The 19,594-nt window shown below is 37.8% G+C and overlaps 1 protein-coding gene across 1 annotated transcript in view; it reads left to right on the forward strand.

Annotated features, from left to right (window-relative positions):
• The window catches only part of ttll12 (tubulin tyrosine ligase-like family, member 12), a 48,276-nt gene extending 40,339 nt beyond the window's left edge, over nucleotides 1-7,937 (forward strand). Inside the window, exons 11-14 of the mRNA XM_051688558.1 lie at nucleotides 2,960-3,041; nucleotides 3,311-3,379; nucleotides 6,486-6,624; nucleotides 7,723-7,937. Of these exons, the coding sequence (XP_051544518.1) occupies nucleotides 2,960-3,041; nucleotides 3,311-3,379; nucleotides 6,486-6,624; nucleotides 7,723-7,874 (442 nt within the window). The 3' untranslated portion in view covers nucleotides 7,875-7,937. The remainder of the gene's footprint in view (nucleotides 1-2,959; nucleotides 3,042-3,310; nucleotides 3,380-6,485; nucleotides 6,625-7,722) is intronic.
• The last annotated feature ends 11,657 nt before the right edge of the window (nucleotides 7,938-19,594 follow it).

Below are 19,594 nucleotides of genomic sequence, written 5' to 3' on the forward strand. Positions count from 1 at the left end.
TGGTATCCAAGATACCTTAAACTTAGACTCTAAATGAGAGGTGGACAGCGTTCAGTCATTCAGATATACTCCCACTATGTCTTGAGGTCTCGTATATCCTACCTAGCACTGAATCGCCTCCCCATCCTTAGACTCAGGGTCTCACATATCCTGCTTTTTTACTGCAGCAATAACTCAGACAGGCTTTCCCTTTGTTATGTTTAATATACGACCAGGAGAACTATACAGACACAGCAGAGAGACCCTCCGAACAAAGTTTTCCCATACGCTTATATGCATTACATTGTATGGTCAACATCCCATAAAACTTTTTTACCTCATTCTGATTGGTTTAAATCGTATCGCTAAGCAAAAGCTCTGTTTCTAAGTGGATAACATAAGGAGACAGTTCCTGGTATTGTTTTAGTCATAAGCATTATATGTCAGTATATAAAATCAGCTACAAAACCAGTCCTAGTTCCTATATTCATATTCAGTTTCTCCAGACATTGTTAGTTCATCACAGAGAGTCATTCCTGTCTCATAAACATTTCTTGTTCTTACTTTTTTGTCCAAAAATAACTCAAATTACAAAAATCAGTCTTATTTCAGTCCAAAGTCAATAGGGGAAAATTTATTTTGAGAAAAGAAAATGAAGCATACTTTCAGGTCCATTAAAGGAATATTCGGAAATCAATACAAGCTAAGCTCAGTCAACAGCATATGTGGTATAATGTTGATCACAAAAAATTATTTTGAATCATTCCTCATTTAAAAAAGCACAAATCTGGGTTACAGTGAAGCACTTACAACGGAAGTTAATGCGGGGCCAATTTTTTGGAGGGTTTAAAGGCAGAAATGTGAAGCTTGTAATTTGATAAAAGCACTTTAATTATTTTGTTAACTTTAATTGATTTTTAAAAATTATAATTTTAATACACAAATGCTGTTGATTGAGCTTTACTTGTATTGAACCCGAAATATTCCTTTAAGATTTAATGTGCATTTTGGGTGGGTGGGAGTATTTGCGCTATCTGTGGATGTATACGTGTAAACTTTGGGTGTATTGTATGCTGATGACTTTAATTAAATCAAGACCCAGCACAATTTCAGCACTGATTGCACCTGCTAAAATAGATTGCAGGTGGTTAGTGAATAAGACGCAGGTATATGCGCTGAAATAATGTGCAAAAGTGGCACAAATGTTCAGTGAATTCTCCCAATACTACCAAGCCCCCCCACCCCCAAATATTCCGCTAACGCCACTGCCCTTGCTAGTCCTGCTAGCTAAGCATTAGTGACTATCTTAACGCCAAAGGTTATCACCAAAACATTGTTTATCTTATTGTCATCTCATTTTCTTGAGGACAAGGAAAGTTTATCTTGTCCATGTCCAGTTAATGGTCCTTCTGAATTATTTTCCTCTGTGTGTCTGTTCTATGAGAAGACCACCTTCCATTGCCTAGGAAGTTATAAATGGATTTGTTCCATCTCACTGTTCATGGCACTGTTTTTATACTAGAGCTTTCAAACAAAAGTATGAGAAAACCAAGATCCTCCATGCATTACAACATACAGATGGAATGTTACATAAGAAATATGGTCTTTCTGAACCCACTGGCTCTAAAGACACAGAAGACCCTCTGTCTCACAGAACTAATGTCAAATAGGAAATGCACATGTATAAATTAATTGTAAAATCTGAGGTGTGATTCTTTTTTTCTTTTTTTTTTTAAGGCTAAAAATACTTTCCAACTTTTTGTAGCTACAAATTTCCACCATTCTCCAGTGCTATCAAAACGTTGCATTGTTTGTTTTAGCGTCCTGACCAGACCGACACAGCAACATTGGCTTACCATTGGTGTGAGTTTGGGGCTCTGTTGTTCCAACCAAAGCTAGATGGGGGGAGTCTTCGGGAAAGTTGTTTGAAAAGTTTTTGCAATTCCATTTGATATTCGTGGCACAGAAATTACACTCTTTAAACAGTATTGCAATTGCAAAATGTGAACTGTCAAAATGTGTAAAATGTGTTACATGTGTTAGACATGCAAGGAAAATATAGAATTCAGAATACAAAAGTGTAAAGGTGAATAAAAGACATAATAATGAATCTTTAGCAACAATTAAAGTAAGAAATAAATAATGTTTGTGGAAGAATTTCCTGATGTGAGAAGTTGGACTCCTGCGAATTGTCATGTTGGGGCAACCATGCCAGGTTACCTAAAGGTTAAGAGATGTCTGCGAGATAACAAGGACATACAGTAAATCCTGAAGATAAGCTCACAGCTTTAGTGGTTGTATAAGCAGGGGCGTTCTTTTAAATACTAACAGTGGAAGTTAAGTTTAAGTTAAACGAATGGCCTCCTGTAACCCTTTTGCTTTATGTTCTTTGACTGTTGGTGTTAGGGAATGTGTCCCATTCTCTCCAAGCTGCATTTATTAATCTAATAATATTAAGTGGCAGTCATTTTAAAGCTTAAGTGTGTCATTGATCATTTAATGTTAAAATACTTTCTCCTATCCCTGCCTAATATGCAGAGACATCTACAACATAAGTCATTTGTAGATTGATTTCCACAAAACGTGTACAGACTGTGGCTCTGCGCGCTATCAAAATATTGCTCCATTTGTTTGAGCATCCCAACCACCCCGAAACAGCAACATTGGCTCAACCAATGGTCTCCGTTTGGGGCGGGAATATCTTTTTGTCATTATTTTAGCATTTCCAGTGGTTCATACTTCAACTTTTATTAAAAACGGTATTCTATTCGTATCAGCAAACCTGTTTCTATGCAGTAAGCTTTTTTTAATTATGCAAAACCATATTCATGTTTTTCTGTTATATCACCACATTAGGATGATCTCTGCTCATCTACCTTCCTCTTTTTCCAGACTTTTTCACTGGATAATTTATATTCATGTGTTTGTTACATCACTACATTAGGATGATCTCTGCTCGTCTACCTTCCTCTCTTTTCAGACCTTTTTCACTGGATAATTTTGATGACTATCAGAAGCACTACACAGTGATGAACTATGCTGAAGAAGTTGAACTGAAACAGGTATGAAACTTTATCTGAGACATGGGAATTTGTCAGGCTGCAGAAATAAGAGGGTGTCATTTATGAATCATGGAGTTTTGAATTAATCATGTGAATATGATCAGATTTATTCACTTATGTTTGGATGCAACATCCTGTTTGTTCCAAAATGCAATTTATTTATTTAATTTTTAAAGTTTTGGTTCTATTATTTGAATACTACATGACTGTCCAGATCCGTAGCATTTGGTGTGGATGAAATTATTCTGATATATTTTTTTCTCTGTTAGGTTCACTATGATGAATTCATTCCCATGTTTGAGCGACAGTACCCACAGTATCCATGGAAACAGGTTGAGGTATGGCATATTCCCTAGGCCTCTAATTCTACAAACTCCATTATTAGTCCATTAACAACACATCTAGCTTTGTTTTACACTACTTGCCAATAGTTTAAATACACTTGCCTGAATTTGTTTCTCATGATCTTAAATACCTGTTCATCTAAAGGCTTGTGTGTGTATAAGATTGAAATTAGTTTTGATGACAAGTATAAATTGTGCCTTCTGTGGTGGAATTTCTGTTTTATTATTAGACAACTAAAGCTCTTTTCCCAAGAGAAGAGTTTGAGTTCCTGCTTGTATCCTCACTTTTACTTAAGTACAGACACCAATGGATATATAGTGAAACAAGATGTCTTTTTGTTGGTCTTATTTCCAATTAACATTTTTATTGATTCAAAGACTTATCACAAAGAAAAAAACACAACATACAGTACTGTGCAAAGGTTTTAGGCACTTGTGAAAAATGTTGCATAGCGAGGATGTCTTCAAAAATAATGCCATAAATACTATTAATTTAAGAATGAACATCATACGAAGTCCAGTAAACATAAAGCTAAATTAATATTTGGTGTGGCCACCTTTGCCTTTAAAACAGCCCCAATTCTCCTAGGTACACCTGGACACAGTTTTTCTTGGTTGTTGGCAGATAGGATGTTCCAAGCTTCTTGAAGAATTCACCACAGTTCTTCTATCTATTTAGGCTGTCTCAATTGCTTCTGTCTCTTTATGTAATCTCAGACTGACACGATGTTCAGTGGGGGGCTTTGTGGGGGCCATGACATCTGTTGCAGGGCTCCCTGTTCTTCTAATTAAAACTAAACTACTCTCTCCACTGCCCCTCCCCGAGAGTCTTCCAAAAACACTAAATAGTTTCCCTACAGCTTGACCCCTCCTCTAAAGCAGCCACCCTCCCCATCTCCGCAGACCACTCTGGGAATGAGGGCGCTCCATCCGACTTCCATCCCTTTAAAATAACCTGCCTGCCAGTCATAACACTGGTCAAAACCCAATTTTTAATGTATTTATCCCCCAAATTTATGACTGCCCCTTCTCCCAAAATACAGAGTCTGGGGCTAAATGATATTTGAGTGCCCAACACGTCACACACAAAGCTCTGTACCTTTCTTGGATCTTACCAGACCCCCAAAAAACATGGGTTGTGTCCCCATCTTCTGGTTTTGCATCGCCAGCAGGTGGGTGTGTCTAAGACAAAGCCTATACAATCTAGAGGGGGTCCAATAGAATCTATGTAAAATCTTCAATTGCATAAGGCACACCCTTGCATCTCTAGATGCAGACTTGATGTTTTTTTAGAATCCTTGCCCACACTCCCTCCTCCAAAACCAAGTTTAAATCTTTTTCCCATCATCTCTTGATAGAAGTTAAAGCTCCGATCCCCAGACTCTGAATTAGCAGGGAGTAATACACTGATGCCTCATGACCTTATCCGAAAGCAGTAATCATCTCTCCCAGAGTATCTGCTGCTTTGGGGGGGGTGCTACTCCCAAAAACAGTACAGAGCAGGTGTCGCAGCTGTAAATACCTATAGAACTGAGATCTGGGAATCCCAAAAAGTTTAACCAAATTTTCAAAAGATCTCAATACTCCTCATATAGGTCACCAAGTGTAGTAACCCCCTCAAAATCCAGTCTGACCAGCAGAAAGGGGACCTATTAATACATAATTTAGGGTTCAGCCATATGCTTGAGACAACATTTAAATAAATGTCAGAATTAAACACTGGACACTTTTGTACATACTGAGTGCAAATGCGAGATAATGGGGTATAACTTCTCCGATTAGTTTGATTAGAAAGGCTTTGCAATGGTGAAATAGGGGCAAGAACTTCCTGTTCAATCCAAAACCAGGGAGGGGCTCTTTCAGGTGGAAGTGACCAATGAACCAAATGTCTGAGACTGAACACATAGTAATAAAACAAAATCTTGGGTAGGCCTAGCCCACCTTTGTCAATCTGGCCTGTGCAGGTTACTGAAATGTAATCTGGGATGTTTACCATTCCAAATGAAGGACTTCGCTATGCTATCATTATTGCTTGAAATAAGAGAGGTGGACATCTACAGGGAGAGACTGTAGCAGGTAGTTGAATTTTGGAATACAATTCATTTTAATAACATTAACCTTCCCAATCATAGATAAATGTATTGAAGCCCTCCTGCCTACATCACTCAAAAACCTTTTTATTAAAGGGTCGAAAATAACTAAATCAGACAAATTTGCTGAGAAAAAAATGCCCAAATACTTAATGCCCTGTGTTGGTCTTATCTCAGTAAACACATGGCATTGCATACCATAAACATACTATTATCAGGGTTGCAGGGAAAATGTAGGACACAGCTTAATATTATGGTTTTGGGAATTACAAATAGTTTTTACACCAATTAACTGAACGTCAGTTTAATAGATTGTCAAGACTGACATTATTGTATGCTTTTAATTGTTGGGTTAAGACAAGAAGGGCAATACCTCTGAGATGGGACTGTCATGGAAATTCAGATTGACCCAATAAGGATTAAATTCCCTTAACTACTAAACTAACGCTGGTCTCCTAGTCCGTTATGACTCTGAGTCCACTGAGAAGTTGGCAGCGTCCTGCCCCGCAGTCAGTAGGCCTACTCACTCAGACCAGAGTATCTTGTACCCTGCAATACCACGCTAGCGATTTTACCATAATACTCATCTCACATAGATCTAGACTTTGCTGCAACCTGCAGCATAATACCTAAACCTCCAGTTTCTCTTTTCCTGTCATCGTTAGTTGCATGTTCCACAATGTCATGTTCCGCTTTTGGTTCCCCTCAAACAATTCCACTTGCACTGACCCCTCTATGCCCCACTTCTTAGCTGTCTCTCATACTAAACCCTAAAATAGTTGCTATTGTGTCCTGAATGGGACACCAAAATGTATCGCATATATTTACAATTTAACTTTTCTCTGAGAAGCTTTCTAATTTGCAGTCTGAATACACACAGAATTAATATTGAATGGAAAGATTCACTTTTGACAATCATGATAAAGGATGAGCATAATCATCAAATGTCTTTTTTTTAATCATTTTTTTTAATTTTTTTTGCATTGTACATTTTAAACTTTTTTAAATAGACGGATGTCTTCAAAGCATTTTCGGAGCTTTTCCAGGCAGCATCCTGTCGCCCTGCTCCATATGGGATCTGTGCATACCCCTCCTCAAGAGCCATATACGCCATTGACCTCATGTTGAAATGGGATCAGACAGCAGAAGGTATATCATGTATTTTAGGCAGTCGTGTTCATATTTGTCCAAAATTTATCTATTTCATACTTTGTGCCCTCTTTGTTGGTAGGAAAGTGAAAGAAATTAAATTAATTTTATTTAATTGTATTAAGTTTCAACTAAAACAAAAATGAAAGGTTACTGTGAACTTTGTTTTTTTTTTAAAGAGAAAAACAATAGAAAAGAGAGGGAGGCAATAGGAAAAAAGGCATTGTCTCTATCATGCTTTTATTTTATTCAGTATTTTAAAAGTGGAAGGTTTATGCAAGTTTTATACATCACATGTGATCAGGCATAATTTAGAACTAAATGTTAAACATTCTCACAGAATCAGATACATCCAAGAAAAAGTATTTTTGTAGTGGTTTGTGGAATGTTCTTTGAATTATTATGATTTATTTTATGTATTTATTTTAGTTTTAGTTTAGTTTTTGAAAAAAATAAAAAAAATAAAAAAATCTTCAGAACAACACTTTTTTTTTTTTTTTTAAATTTAATTTAGATAGAAAAGGACAAAAGGCCTTTATTTTATTTTATTTATTTTGAAGCATAAGCATCAGGGCAACAGGACACCTGCCATAAAGGTATTCTTGTGCCCCTTGTCCGTAAAATGACATTCTTAACCCCCTACCACACAAACCATAAGAAAGTGGATAGGGGTAAGATAATTAGTCCACAGATCATTGTGGATTTGATGCAGTCAGTCAAACTTTCACAGCGAGCTGCCATAAATTGACAAGGGTCATCAATCAATCAAAATTTGATAGTCTGTGTTAATACTACTGACATACCTAAATTTTGCCTGATTACTGATTTCACTCCTATTACTGCATGTGTGTGCGCGTGCATTTAAATCTCATGTAAATGTGTTTTTCTTGCCTTGTCGAATGTTTAGAATGTGCTGATTTTTGATAGTTGCAAGCATATTGTTGTACATGTCACTCTGTGTGACCCAAACCTAATGAGGAAGTTCAGGGGGAGGTCATGTCTTATGAGATATACTCTGTGTAGTACTTGTCTGTGAAATATAAAAGAATGACACCACTTAAACTACATAAATAACAGGAATCCATTTATTTTCACTAGGAGAGCGTGTGATGCAGCCTCAGATACTAGAGGTGAATTTCAGCCCGGACTGTGAAAGGGCCTGTCGTTATCATCCCAGTTTCTATGACCACATGTTCCAAACGCTGTTCCTGGATCAGGCAGAACAGTGTCCTGTCACTCAGATTTTATGACCAAGCTAAATTCCAGCTCTGAAATGACTCATTGTTCATTATAAATAAAGAAAACTAAAGACCCTGTAACACTGTTTTTATGTAATTTTTAAGAGAATGTTCAACCAAAAATATATATATATTTTTTTTTACCATCTTTTCCTCCCCTGTATGGTTTTTTTTTTTTTTGTTGGGGGGGGATTTTTCCCCTTTTTCTCCCAATTTGGAATGCCCAATTCCCAATGCGCTCTAAGTCCTCGTGGTCGCATAGTGATTCGCCTCAGTCCGGGTGGCGGAGGACGAATCTCAGTTGCGTCCGTCAACCGTCAACCCGCGCATCTTATCACGTGGCTTGTTGAGCGCGTTGCCACGGAGACATAGCGCATGTGGATGTTTCACGCCATCCACCGCGGCAACCACGCTCAACTCACCACGCGCCCCACCGAGAACGAACCACATTATAGCGACCACAAGGAGGTTACCCCATGTGACTCTACCCTCCCTAGCAACCAGGCCAATTTGGACCTGGCTGGAGTCACTCAGCACGCCCTGGGATTCGAACTAGCGAACTCCAGGGGTGGTAGCCAGCGTATTTTACCACTGAGTTACCCAGGCCCCTGTTCCTCCCCTGTATGTTAAAAGATGCAATGAATGTGAAGGGTAAGTAGGGCTGTCATTCTGCCAACCTCATTTTGTGTTCCATGGAAGAAAGTCATACAGGTTTGTAACAACATAAAGGTGAGGATCATTTGATGACAGAATTTTCCTTTTGGGGTAAAGCATCCCTTTAAAGCAATATTTTTCGCTCTTGAATTTAGCACAGCATTGGTTGAATGTATACAACTGCATAAGTGCTACTCAGCAGAATGAACCACTTCAGTGGAAATCAGAAAAATTAAAACCAAATTACTTACTCATTTTACGATAATATAATGACTTTATACAAACAGAGCATAAACAATTTTAAAACAAAGTAATCAAACAGAAAACAGTAGAAAAGAATGTAAAAAATTTGCAAAATTAAAGTAATATCATTTTAAATGTATGCACTGAAAAATAAACTGCATGAGTCTTTTTTTCATTGGACTTTTAAGCACAACATAAACTGGTAAAATCGAGTGTTTTTGGTGCAGGGTGATCCAGCAGATGGAATGATTTCACTCAAATCAGATGATTTGTAGAAGGAATAACTTAAATCTGTAGAAGTAATAAATGAAATAAAAATAGATATAACGATGAACAATGAATAAATGAAACTTAATAAATTAATAAAATAAAGTACACAAGTGTACTAAGTCTAGACTGGTGATATGCATTGTCTCATCTAAATCTAATAGTACATGTCTTGTCTCATCTAATGACCTAAGCAAGTAAATGAAAAAGTTTAAGGGATGAGTTGAGGCCTCCGAGTTAGAGTCAGGTGCAGAGAGCGGAAGAGCCAACCAAAGATCTCTTAGGGTCTTTATAACCTTTTGTGTGTAATTCCAAAAGCACATCCTTTTTAGGTACGAGTTCTGTATTATGTTCAGTAACTCAAGGTGTCAGGTTGTTATAACCTATTGAGGTGCAAAATTTGTGCTTTAGTCGAGAGGTAGAAAACAGACCCCTTGTGTATTTGTGTTGAAAAGGAGTCATAAATGTGCCTAGACAGCACATATAAGGTATACACTAAGGTCTCTTGCCCAAACTCAGAGGCCTCTTGAGGCCATAAGGTTCACAAACTCTCATTCAGGATTATACAAAGAGAATGATGTAAAATTCTAGCATACATTTTGAGCATATGAAAATGACTTCAGAGCTGTCCTATATTATTGTTTAAGCAAAGTATACAAGAAAGAAAATCATCTGGCTGCATGCATCAGTATTTAAGTGTTTTGAGGATGAAACTTTGAAGAGTAGCCTTGCCACAAGCAGGCTCTCTTCCCGGCTGAACTTTAATAAAGTTTCTTCTGCTGTGGAAAAGAGTCTTATGTTTTAATTTTTCTTCTCACCTTCAGATAATTTCAATGACTGACATTAACAAGGATATAATTTTAAAAGGCAACTCCCCTCACCAAAACTCACTCAATGAAAGTTTGTCTCGCAAATTCATCATACTTGTGAGACAGAATACAACTCTTAACAGTTGTAAAAATATGCTTGAGTGTTTGTGATGGTGTGTGTGTGGTGGTTGTGTGTTTTTGAACACATTTTTGAGTACCACATTCATTCAATACTAATATAATGCACCCAAACTTTTGGATGGAAAAAAACTACTTTTGTGAACTAGTCCTAGGTTTTTTGCTAAAATGTTGAACTTTTCCCCTTGGGTAGCTATAACAGTGTCATTTAGAAAATGGCCGTGGTCAAGTGTACAAATAAGCCCATAATTCCTAAACAAAAACTCAGAATGTCACGAAATTAGGTGAGCACATGATTCTAAACAAGCATGCAGACTTTTATGGAGATCGGACCATAGGTGGCACTTTAAAAAGCTTTAAAAACCGTGTAATTCCTTAGTAAATTGCCTGTATTGGCTGTAAATGGTCTTCCATCCATCTATGATCTAGGTGGTTACATGCTTGCTAAATAAAACATAATACCTTTTTACACATGTGCTTAAAGGCCTTAAACCACTTGAACCCCGTTAATTGCTGCTTGCAGCTATGTTTTCAAATTATCATTGTATTTCTGTGCCTTTTGTCGTGGCTTCTGAAGATAGACTTTACAATCAGAGATTTAAAAAAAGCCAAGTTGTCTGCAGAGCAACTCTAGCATCTGGGTTTATACCCGCTTATATACATATGATTTACCAAGGCGTGGCTAATACATTCCATACATGTTACTATTATTTATCATTTTGTTCTGTGACTCCAGTCTGTTGTTTTTTAAGTGGACAAGAAATGTCCGTGGAGGGGTCTCACCATATATTTTCTCTAGTTTCAAAACAGGAGACTCAGTTTACCATATGTGAGCACATTCCATTTCTACACAGGCCTCTACACAGACAAGGTAAGATACAGTAAGATACATGCCTGGCCGTCAGAAATAATTGTAAAATAAAATGGCTTTATTTACATTGATTATACTTGATTATATATTAAACTTTATAAAAATATTCTCCACTTTACATTCAAGTTACCAGATGTGCTCCTTATGTGTCCAAACTCTTTATTCCTTGTGTGTTCTGATATGTGTTTATGTTAATTTATGACTCGATGAGGTTTCAGAGCTGGAGCAAGAGAGCTTAGTTTATAGTTATTGTTCCAAGTAATGTACAGACTGTTGTGGAATATTGAAGTCTCTTTCCCTCTATGCGAGAAAACTCTCAAAGTCAGGAGTTCCAGATGTCAAAGGTTAGATTTTATTGAGCAAAACAACAAAACCTGAGATGCCTGCTGTTCATCTGACTATCCAGTATCGAACTCTCATTTTTATACATTTACACATCTCTTTTGAGCCAGTAAACATACATTTCTGTTATCTTAACCAATGGCTTCCCCATCTGTCTCTGTTTGCCACCATTATTTAGCAGACCCTTTGACTTCTTTCTAATGGTGGAATCCTAGCAACCCATCTATTTTAAAAAAAATAACATTTTAGTCCCATTTATTTAAGAAAGTGTGCATTCTATGTAAACAGAATAGAGTAGTTTAAACATAGTGAGTGACTTGACTAATGGCTGTACCATCCAGCGCTTTAGAAATGCTTTCTTCCACTTTGTAAATTGCTGAGTGTGCTCTTAAGCTAAGACAGCATATATGTGTTTCTCATAGCAATAGTCACGTGAGCCTTACAGCCTTGTGTACATGTTCCTGGTTTACATAATGCCCAGGCTACTTCTATACAAATATCTTTTCTATGTTTAATAAAATATACTATATGGCGAGGTCTATAAACACAGGATATGTCTAAGACACCCGTGTTCGTATCTTGCTGAGATCAGGACATTTATGAGTACTTGGCAAAGATATTTGTACGAGCTATTCTGCAGTTTACTCCTTCCACTCAACCGCAGTTTTCACACTTCAGTAGGTCCTGACCTGGCACCTTGAATTACAACTTAATCTCGTGCAGAGCTCTCTATGCTTAAAAAGGAAGTGTTTTCTGGCACAGTCTCAAGAGGTTATAAAGACCTTAACGAATCTTTGGGTGTCACACTAACACCTCAGCTCTCTAGCTCTTCGCTTCTGATGGCCTCATCTTGACTCATCTCTGTACTTTAACTTTTTTCCATTTACTAAGTTCCTTAGACAAAGACAAGACTTTGAGTTGTTAGGTTTATCCCAGGACTTAGTCCTTGGATATATCCTTAAGATATATCTACTTAACATTTATAATCAAATATTTATTTTCTGTATTATCACATTTATTCTTAGCATTCATTATTATTCATTTATTAATTTTTACAAATTAAAGTTGTTATTCCATCTATAAATCATCTGATTTATTGAAGTCATTTCCATCTGCTGGATCTCACATCTTAAACTATTTTTTTTCCTCACACAGTAAGTATTGGGTCTTTTTACATTAAAATATATATTTTATTTTTTATATTTTAGGAAGGTCCAGAAGGGGGTCATCATATCTGGGGGTCCTTGGCATCAAAAAGTAAAAAACAAAAGAAAGAAAATCATGATCTAGCGCATGTTTAGGCTACATATAAATATTTATAAACAGCATGGACGGACGCCAAAAACGTTTTGGTGTGAACAGCCCCTTACTGTCTTTTTTACAAAATTCAGCGGGTATTTTGGAATTTATTTTTTCTTTTTTTCTCTATTGTCTCTTACTTAAATTGCAGAAGTCTTGAAATGTTTTGTCATGACGTATTTTGTGCATCGGGAATGAAATTAATCATGCTCAGATCCGACCATCACTGAAACGCCCATCAGTGTGTTAATGGATGCCTAAGCTGCAGGTCATAAATATGTTAAGGAGCTTTCGCACCAAATTGGCGCCAGTACTGAGAGGAATTGTCCCTTGTTCTCACTTCAAAAAGATCGGACTATCAACATGTTGCTAAAGAATGTCGCCCCGCCCCCATTAAGATCCAAATTGTATGAAGAATAACAAGAACAATTAACTAACCCTTCTAAGCTATTCAAAAATGGTCAACACCTTGGCTGTTTGCGGTCAATTTTTACCGGATACAATAAAGGTGTACCCCATTTGTGAATGAATGAAATGTTATAACACTAACTGCCCTGAAGTAGTAACAAATGATGCACTTCTTTTGGGATTTTAGGTTATTTAGATCTTATTTACATGTACATTTTTCAATATCACAATCATTTACATATGCAAATAAGCACCTTTGCTACATTACAAATCTACACTTCTATAAGTTTAAACGTAATAAAAATGAGAATGTGTCATGTATTGGGACAGGATAGATTGCTGCCATCTGGTGAGAAAAAGAAAATGAACATGGAGATGACGAAAAGTTGTAATAATAGCAGATAATGTATAATAATAGCCAGTACAGCTGCAGTGTTCTATGCAGCCACCTCAGCAAGCCCTTGTTCTTCATCACTGGAGTCAAGCAATTGTTCCAGGGTCTCATGAACAGTATAGCATTTCACCATGGTGCTGCCACAGAATGAACTGTGACCAATGCCCAAGAGGCCACATTTATAACTCAGAACTGTTTGAAAGTTTCTTTGTTTCCATAACAAAAAGATGCAGTGTTTTGTCTGGAATATGGGACTGTGTGCGAATGTGTGTGTGTGCATTCTGCATTCTGGCTGTGTCGTAGTCTAACCCATTCATTTCTCTCTCTCTCTCTGTAAAAGTGTGGTGGGGGGGGGGTGCATCAAGAGTGCAATCTTTTGCACTCTTGATGTTTTATAGTCTCACCCCTTCGTTTCTGTGTGTGTTTGTTCAGCATTGTGGCTGATATATAAATTGTATTCAACATGTATAAAAAAAATTGCTCTGTGTTAGGGTCTTTCCCATTCATTTCCTATGGTCGGTCATTTTTACCGCTGTCGTGGAAAATACTCAATACAAACACAACCTACTAATCTGACTTCTTCACTACGGACAATTCAAACAACTTCCAGTTGTCGATATAATATACTACAGTGTCTCGAGGTAATTCCCTTCCCGAATACTTATAATACAATCCAATACTTCAAGGTAATTCCTCTCCCGAAGTATGGTGACGGCGTCCCGTCAAGAAGCTACTATCACTACCTCAAACCACACGTGAGGACCAGGTCTTAGGCATCTATACACTCTCACCGCCCTCCTCAGGTGTACGCTGGTCCGATACAGGATCATTAATGCAAACTCTGAGTATTACAGCCTCACCCCGAGTGCAGGTCTATAGTCTTCCAACACTATCACTGTCCTTGCTGTGGTCCTCTGAGCATAGAATCTTTAGTACTTCTATTCTGCAGCTGCGCAGCATATACCAGACACGACTCCCAAGTTGCTCTTTGCAGGAATGAAGTTTTATTCACGGCTGGGAGCTCACTGGTCATAACAACCAAGAGAGTCTCCCTGAACAGTAAGATACATGTACATTTATATCTTATAATTGAGTAAAAATCAATGTCACTCAAGTCCTCTTCACTGTAATTGGTTATACTCTTCTGGTGACTGGTTTGTAATAATCTAAGCAAATCATATGACTGTTAGTTCTACTGTGTTAAGCACTTTTTGGTAAGTCTAGATTCTTTAATCATGTGATTTATACATGGTCTTTGACCTGAGCATCCTTAGTCTGCATTTTTCTGCACATTCCATGTTAAAATACCCTTTCGACCAATTCTGATGCCATTACATAAAACATTTCCATCACACCGCTAACAGCCGGGGTGTTGCATTTTATTTTATGACCATTAGACTCATCGAATGAAGTAAATTTTTTTTTGTTCAGATTGCATTGTAGGGGATTACAGCTTGGGGCCGTAGAGCAGTAGACTTGGAATGAATACCAGGAGTCGAGGTGTCAATCAAATGAGTTGAAATTTTATGAAGACAGTTGTTTGCAAAATCAAATGGCAGAAGTCAGCAGTACAAAAGCCTCCGAGTTCGAAGACAGGAGAATCACGAACTGAACTCGGGTCCAAAAACATCAATACTTATAGACAGATACAGCATCAAGTTGACGTTAATGCAATAGCTTCTAGAATTCTGATTGGTTACAAGCATAGATAACTATAGAACATTTCTGAAAATGGTCATCGTGTACATCGTTTATCTCATTGATTATTGGCATGATGCTTTAGTTCCATATATAGGCTCCAATGGTCCGAGTCAGGTCATAGGCCACGGACAGGCTTCCCTTTATGGACAATAGTAGGTCTCTGAGGTCCAGTTGTCCACCTCTCGACTGCTATTCTCACTTCACTGAATTCCTGAAACAGAAATAATTTTGGAGAAACACACACAGTTTCTCCTATTCAAGGTCTTATACTACAAAGCTTCTGTTGGAGACTGGTCCATCAGGTAAATTAACGGACTACTTTTTGCAACCAGGTAAAATTATCACATTGCTTAATTTTCCATGGCCATTCAAAATAATAATAATAGTAAATGAAGGTACACTGATGGCATCAAATATTTTATTTTAGTACATGGACATTCAAAAGAATGTTGGAAATTTTTATTTATGTTATGCTAATAGAGTGTCTTTTTCACTGTATTAAAATTTGCATTCATAGTAACACTCTTTTGAACCCTATTATGCCACCACCATGCTTCACTGTAGGAATGGTATTGGCCAGGTGATGAGCGGTGCCTGGTTTCCTCCAGGCATGACGCTTGCCATTCAGGCCAAAGAGTTCAATCTTTGTTTCTCATTGTCTGAGAGTCCTTCAGGTGCCTTTTGGCAAACCCCAGGCGGGCTGTCATGTGCCTTTTACTGAGGAGTGGCTTCCGTCTGGCCACTCTACCATACAGGCCTGATTGGTGGAGTGCTGCAGAAATGGTTGTTCTTCTGGAAGTTTCTCCTCTTGCCACAGAGAAACGCTGGAGCTCTGTCAGAGTGACCATCGGGTTCTTGGTCACCTCTCTGACTAAGGCCCATCTCCCCTGATTGCTCAGTTTGGCCAGGCGGCCAGCTCTAGGAAGAGTCCTGGTAGTTCCAAACTTCTTCCATTTACGGATGATGGAGACCACTGTGCTCATTGGGACCTTCAATGCTGCAGAAAGTTTTCTGTACCCTTCCCCAGATCTGTGCCTCGATACAATCCTATCTCAGAGGTCTACAGACAGTTCCTTGGACTTCATGGCTTGGTGTGTGCTCTGACATGCACTGTTAACTGTGGGACCTTATATAGACAGGTGTGTGCCTTTCCAAATCATGCCAAATCAACTGAATTTACCACAGGTGGACTCCAATCAAGTTGTAGAAACATCTCAAGGATGATCAGTGGAAACAGCATGCACCTGAGCTCAATTTTGAGTGTCATGGCAAAGGCTGTGAATACTTACAGGTGCATCTCAATAAATTAGAATGTCGTGGAAAAGTTCATTTATTTCAGTAATTCAACTCAAATTGTGAAACTCGTATTAAATAAATTCAATGCACACAGACTGAAGTAGTTTAAGTCTTTGGTTCTTTTAATTGTGATGATTTTGGCTCACATTTAACAAAAACCCACCAATTCACTCTCTCAACAAATTAGAATATGGTGACATGCCAATCAGCTAATCAACTCAAAACACCTGCAAAGGTTTCCTGAGCCTTCAAAATGGTCTCTCAGTTTGGTTCACTAGGTTACACAATCATGGGGAAGACTGCTGATCTGACAGTTGTCCAGAAGACAATCATTGACACCCTTCATAAGGAGGGTAAGCCACAAACATTCATTGCCAAAGAAGCTGGCTGTTCACAGAGTGCTGTATCCAAGCATGTTAACAGAAAGTTGAGTGGAAGGAAAAAGTGTGAAAGAAAAAGATGCACAACCAACCGAGAGAACCGCAGCCTTATGAGGATTGTCAAGCAAAATCGATTCACGAATTTGGGTGAACTTCACAAGGAATGGACTGAGGCTGGGGTCAAGGCATCAAGAGCCACCACACACAGATGTGTCAAGGAATTTGGCTACAGTTGTTGTATTCCTCTTGTTAAGCCACTCCTGAACCACAGACAACATCAGAGGCGTCTTACCTGGGCTAAGGAGAAGAACTGGACTGTTGCCCAGTGGTCCAAAGTCCCCTCTTTCAGATGAGAGCAAGTTTTGTATTTCATTTGGAAACCAAGGTCCTAGAGTCTGGAGGAAGGGTGGAGAAGCTCATAGCCCAAGTTGCTTGAAGTCCAGTGGTAAGTACCACAGTCTGTGATGATTTGGGGTGCAATGTCATCTGCTGGTGTTGGTCCATTGTGTTTTTTGAAAACCAAAGTCACTGCACCCGTTTACCAAGAAGTTTTGGAGCACTTCATGCTTCCTTCTGCTGACCAGCTTTTTAAAGATGCTGATTTCATTTTCCAGCAGGATTTGGCACCTGCCCACACTGCCAAAAGCACCAAAAGATGGTTAAATGACCATGGTGTTGGTGTGCTTGACTGGCCAGCAAACTCACCACACCTGAACCCCATAGAGAATCTATGGGGTATTGTCAAGAGGAAAATGAGAAACAAGAGATCAAAAAATGCAAATGAGCTGAAGGCCACTGTCAAAGAAACCTGGGCTCCATACCACCTCAGCAGTGCCACAAACTGATCACCTCCATGCCACGCCGAATTGAGGCAGTAATTAAAGCAAAAGGAGCCCCTACCAAGTATTGAGTACATGTACAGTAAATGAACATACTTTCCAGAAGGCCAACAATTCACTAAAAATGTTTTTTTTTTTTAATTGGTCTTACGATGTATTCTAATTTGTCGAGTGAATTGGTGGGTTTTTGTTAAATGTGAGCCAAAATCATCACAATTAAAAGAACCAAAGACTTAAACTACTTCAGTCTGTGTGCATTGAATTTATTTAATACGAGTTTCACAATTTGAGTTGAATTACTGAAATAAATGAACTTTTCCACGACATTCTAATTTATTGAGATGCACCTGTATGTACATGTGATTTATTTTTATTTTTTTTATAAATTTGCAAAGATTTCAAACAAACTTTTCACGTTGTCATTATGGGGTATTGTTTGTAGAATTGAGGAAAATAATGAATTTAATCCATTTTGGAATAAGGCTGTAACATAACAAAATGTGGAAAAAGTGAAGCGCTGTGAATACTTTCCGGATGCACTGTATGTGTTACTTTGTCAGCTGTTTTGTTTGGGCTATGACACAAATGCTCTGGTCTCACCTCATTTCACCTCCAAAGGATGTGGTGTTTTTATATGTGATCTGTTCTTCATTTCCTTTATCTGCAAAAAACAAATGCAGAAAAACATTTGATGCACAGCAAATAAATATCAGCATAAGATGTTGCCCCATAAAGAAAGCAGAGAAGCAGGCATGATAACTCAAATCAATCTGCACATGTTGTTATGCTACTACTAGGAAACATTTAATGCTCTTTTAGAGTGCATTGAAAATAATACAGGACAAAAGGTTTAGTATACAGACGTATTTTAATTGCAATACAGTGATGTTGGTTAAATGTAAATTTAACTTTCCACTGTTGCTGCTTTTTCTCCATGCAGCGTTATGCCTCTGTTTATTAAAGAATTTAAATGTACTATAGTATAATTTGATTAAATATATAAAAAATGTAGAGTAGCCTGGGCATTATGTAAACCAGGAAAACTCTGAAGGTTAGTATATTTTTCTATATTATAGTGTATTTTTATATATCAAACATGGAAAAGTACTTGTATAGAATAGCCTGGATTTATATGACCCAGGAGAGAGCAAATGTGGTTATTAATAGTGTTTGTGCTGCAAGTGAAGAATATTTTTATCAAGTTAAATATAAATTAATCAAGAACAATCAATGTAAATATAGACATTTTATTCTACAATTATTTCTGACGTTCAAGCATTAATTTTACTGAGTGTGTGTTTGTGTAAGAAGTCTGTCTTGGAATGTGGGGCCCCTCACGTATGGTAAAATTGAGTCGCATGTTTTGACACTAGAGAAAATATAGGATAAGGCCCTGTAAAGAGGTTCCAGACGGAGAGGGGCCTCTCAAATAGTTTCATGTTCTTAAACAGACTGAAGACACAGAAGAAAATGTATGGGGTGTATTGGTCACGCCCTAGGTGAATATAGGCATGTTTGAATATAGAAAGTTAGTTGCGCTGGGAGCAACTCGGCTTTTTTTTTATCTCTGATAATAAAGTCTATCTTCTGGTATCAAAACCCCAAGACTTCAGGAGTGATGTTTCACAGAGGTGGCAGAAGCCACAACAAATTGGTGCCCAACGTGGGGCTCGAACTCACACAGGAAACACACAGTGCACTCAGCTGTAGCAGAAACAATGGTACCATGATATGAAAAAGCACTGAGAGACACAGCTAAGAATTAAAGATTAACACAGCCAATGGTCAAAGTGACCGTATTATGCTTAGACTGTTATATTTTATTTACTCAAAGTGTATACTTTTATAATAAATGCTTTTAAAAGGTTATTTTTTAAAAATGAACTAAAAGCCAGGTTTCCACCTTTAAAAAGAAATCAGAGGCTCTGGGAAATAATGTTGGCGGATGGTCTCCACTGACTACAAAAAATAATAAAAGGCCATGTGCATGAGGTAATGCAAGATAACAAACTGTATAAAAACTGAGGGTTTGGACCAAGTAATTCAGATCTCAGCTGACATCTCGGGTTTGTTGGTCTGCTCAATAAACTC

This window comes from Myxocyprinus asiaticus, chromosome 45 (genome assembly GCF_019703515.2).
Source record: "Myxocyprinus asiaticus isolate MX2 ecotype Aquarium Trade chromosome 45, UBuf_Myxa_2, whole genome shotgun sequence".
Taxonomy (NCBI): Eukaryota; Metazoa; Chordata; class Actinopteri; order Cypriniformes; family Catostomidae; genus Myxocyprinus; species Myxocyprinus asiaticus.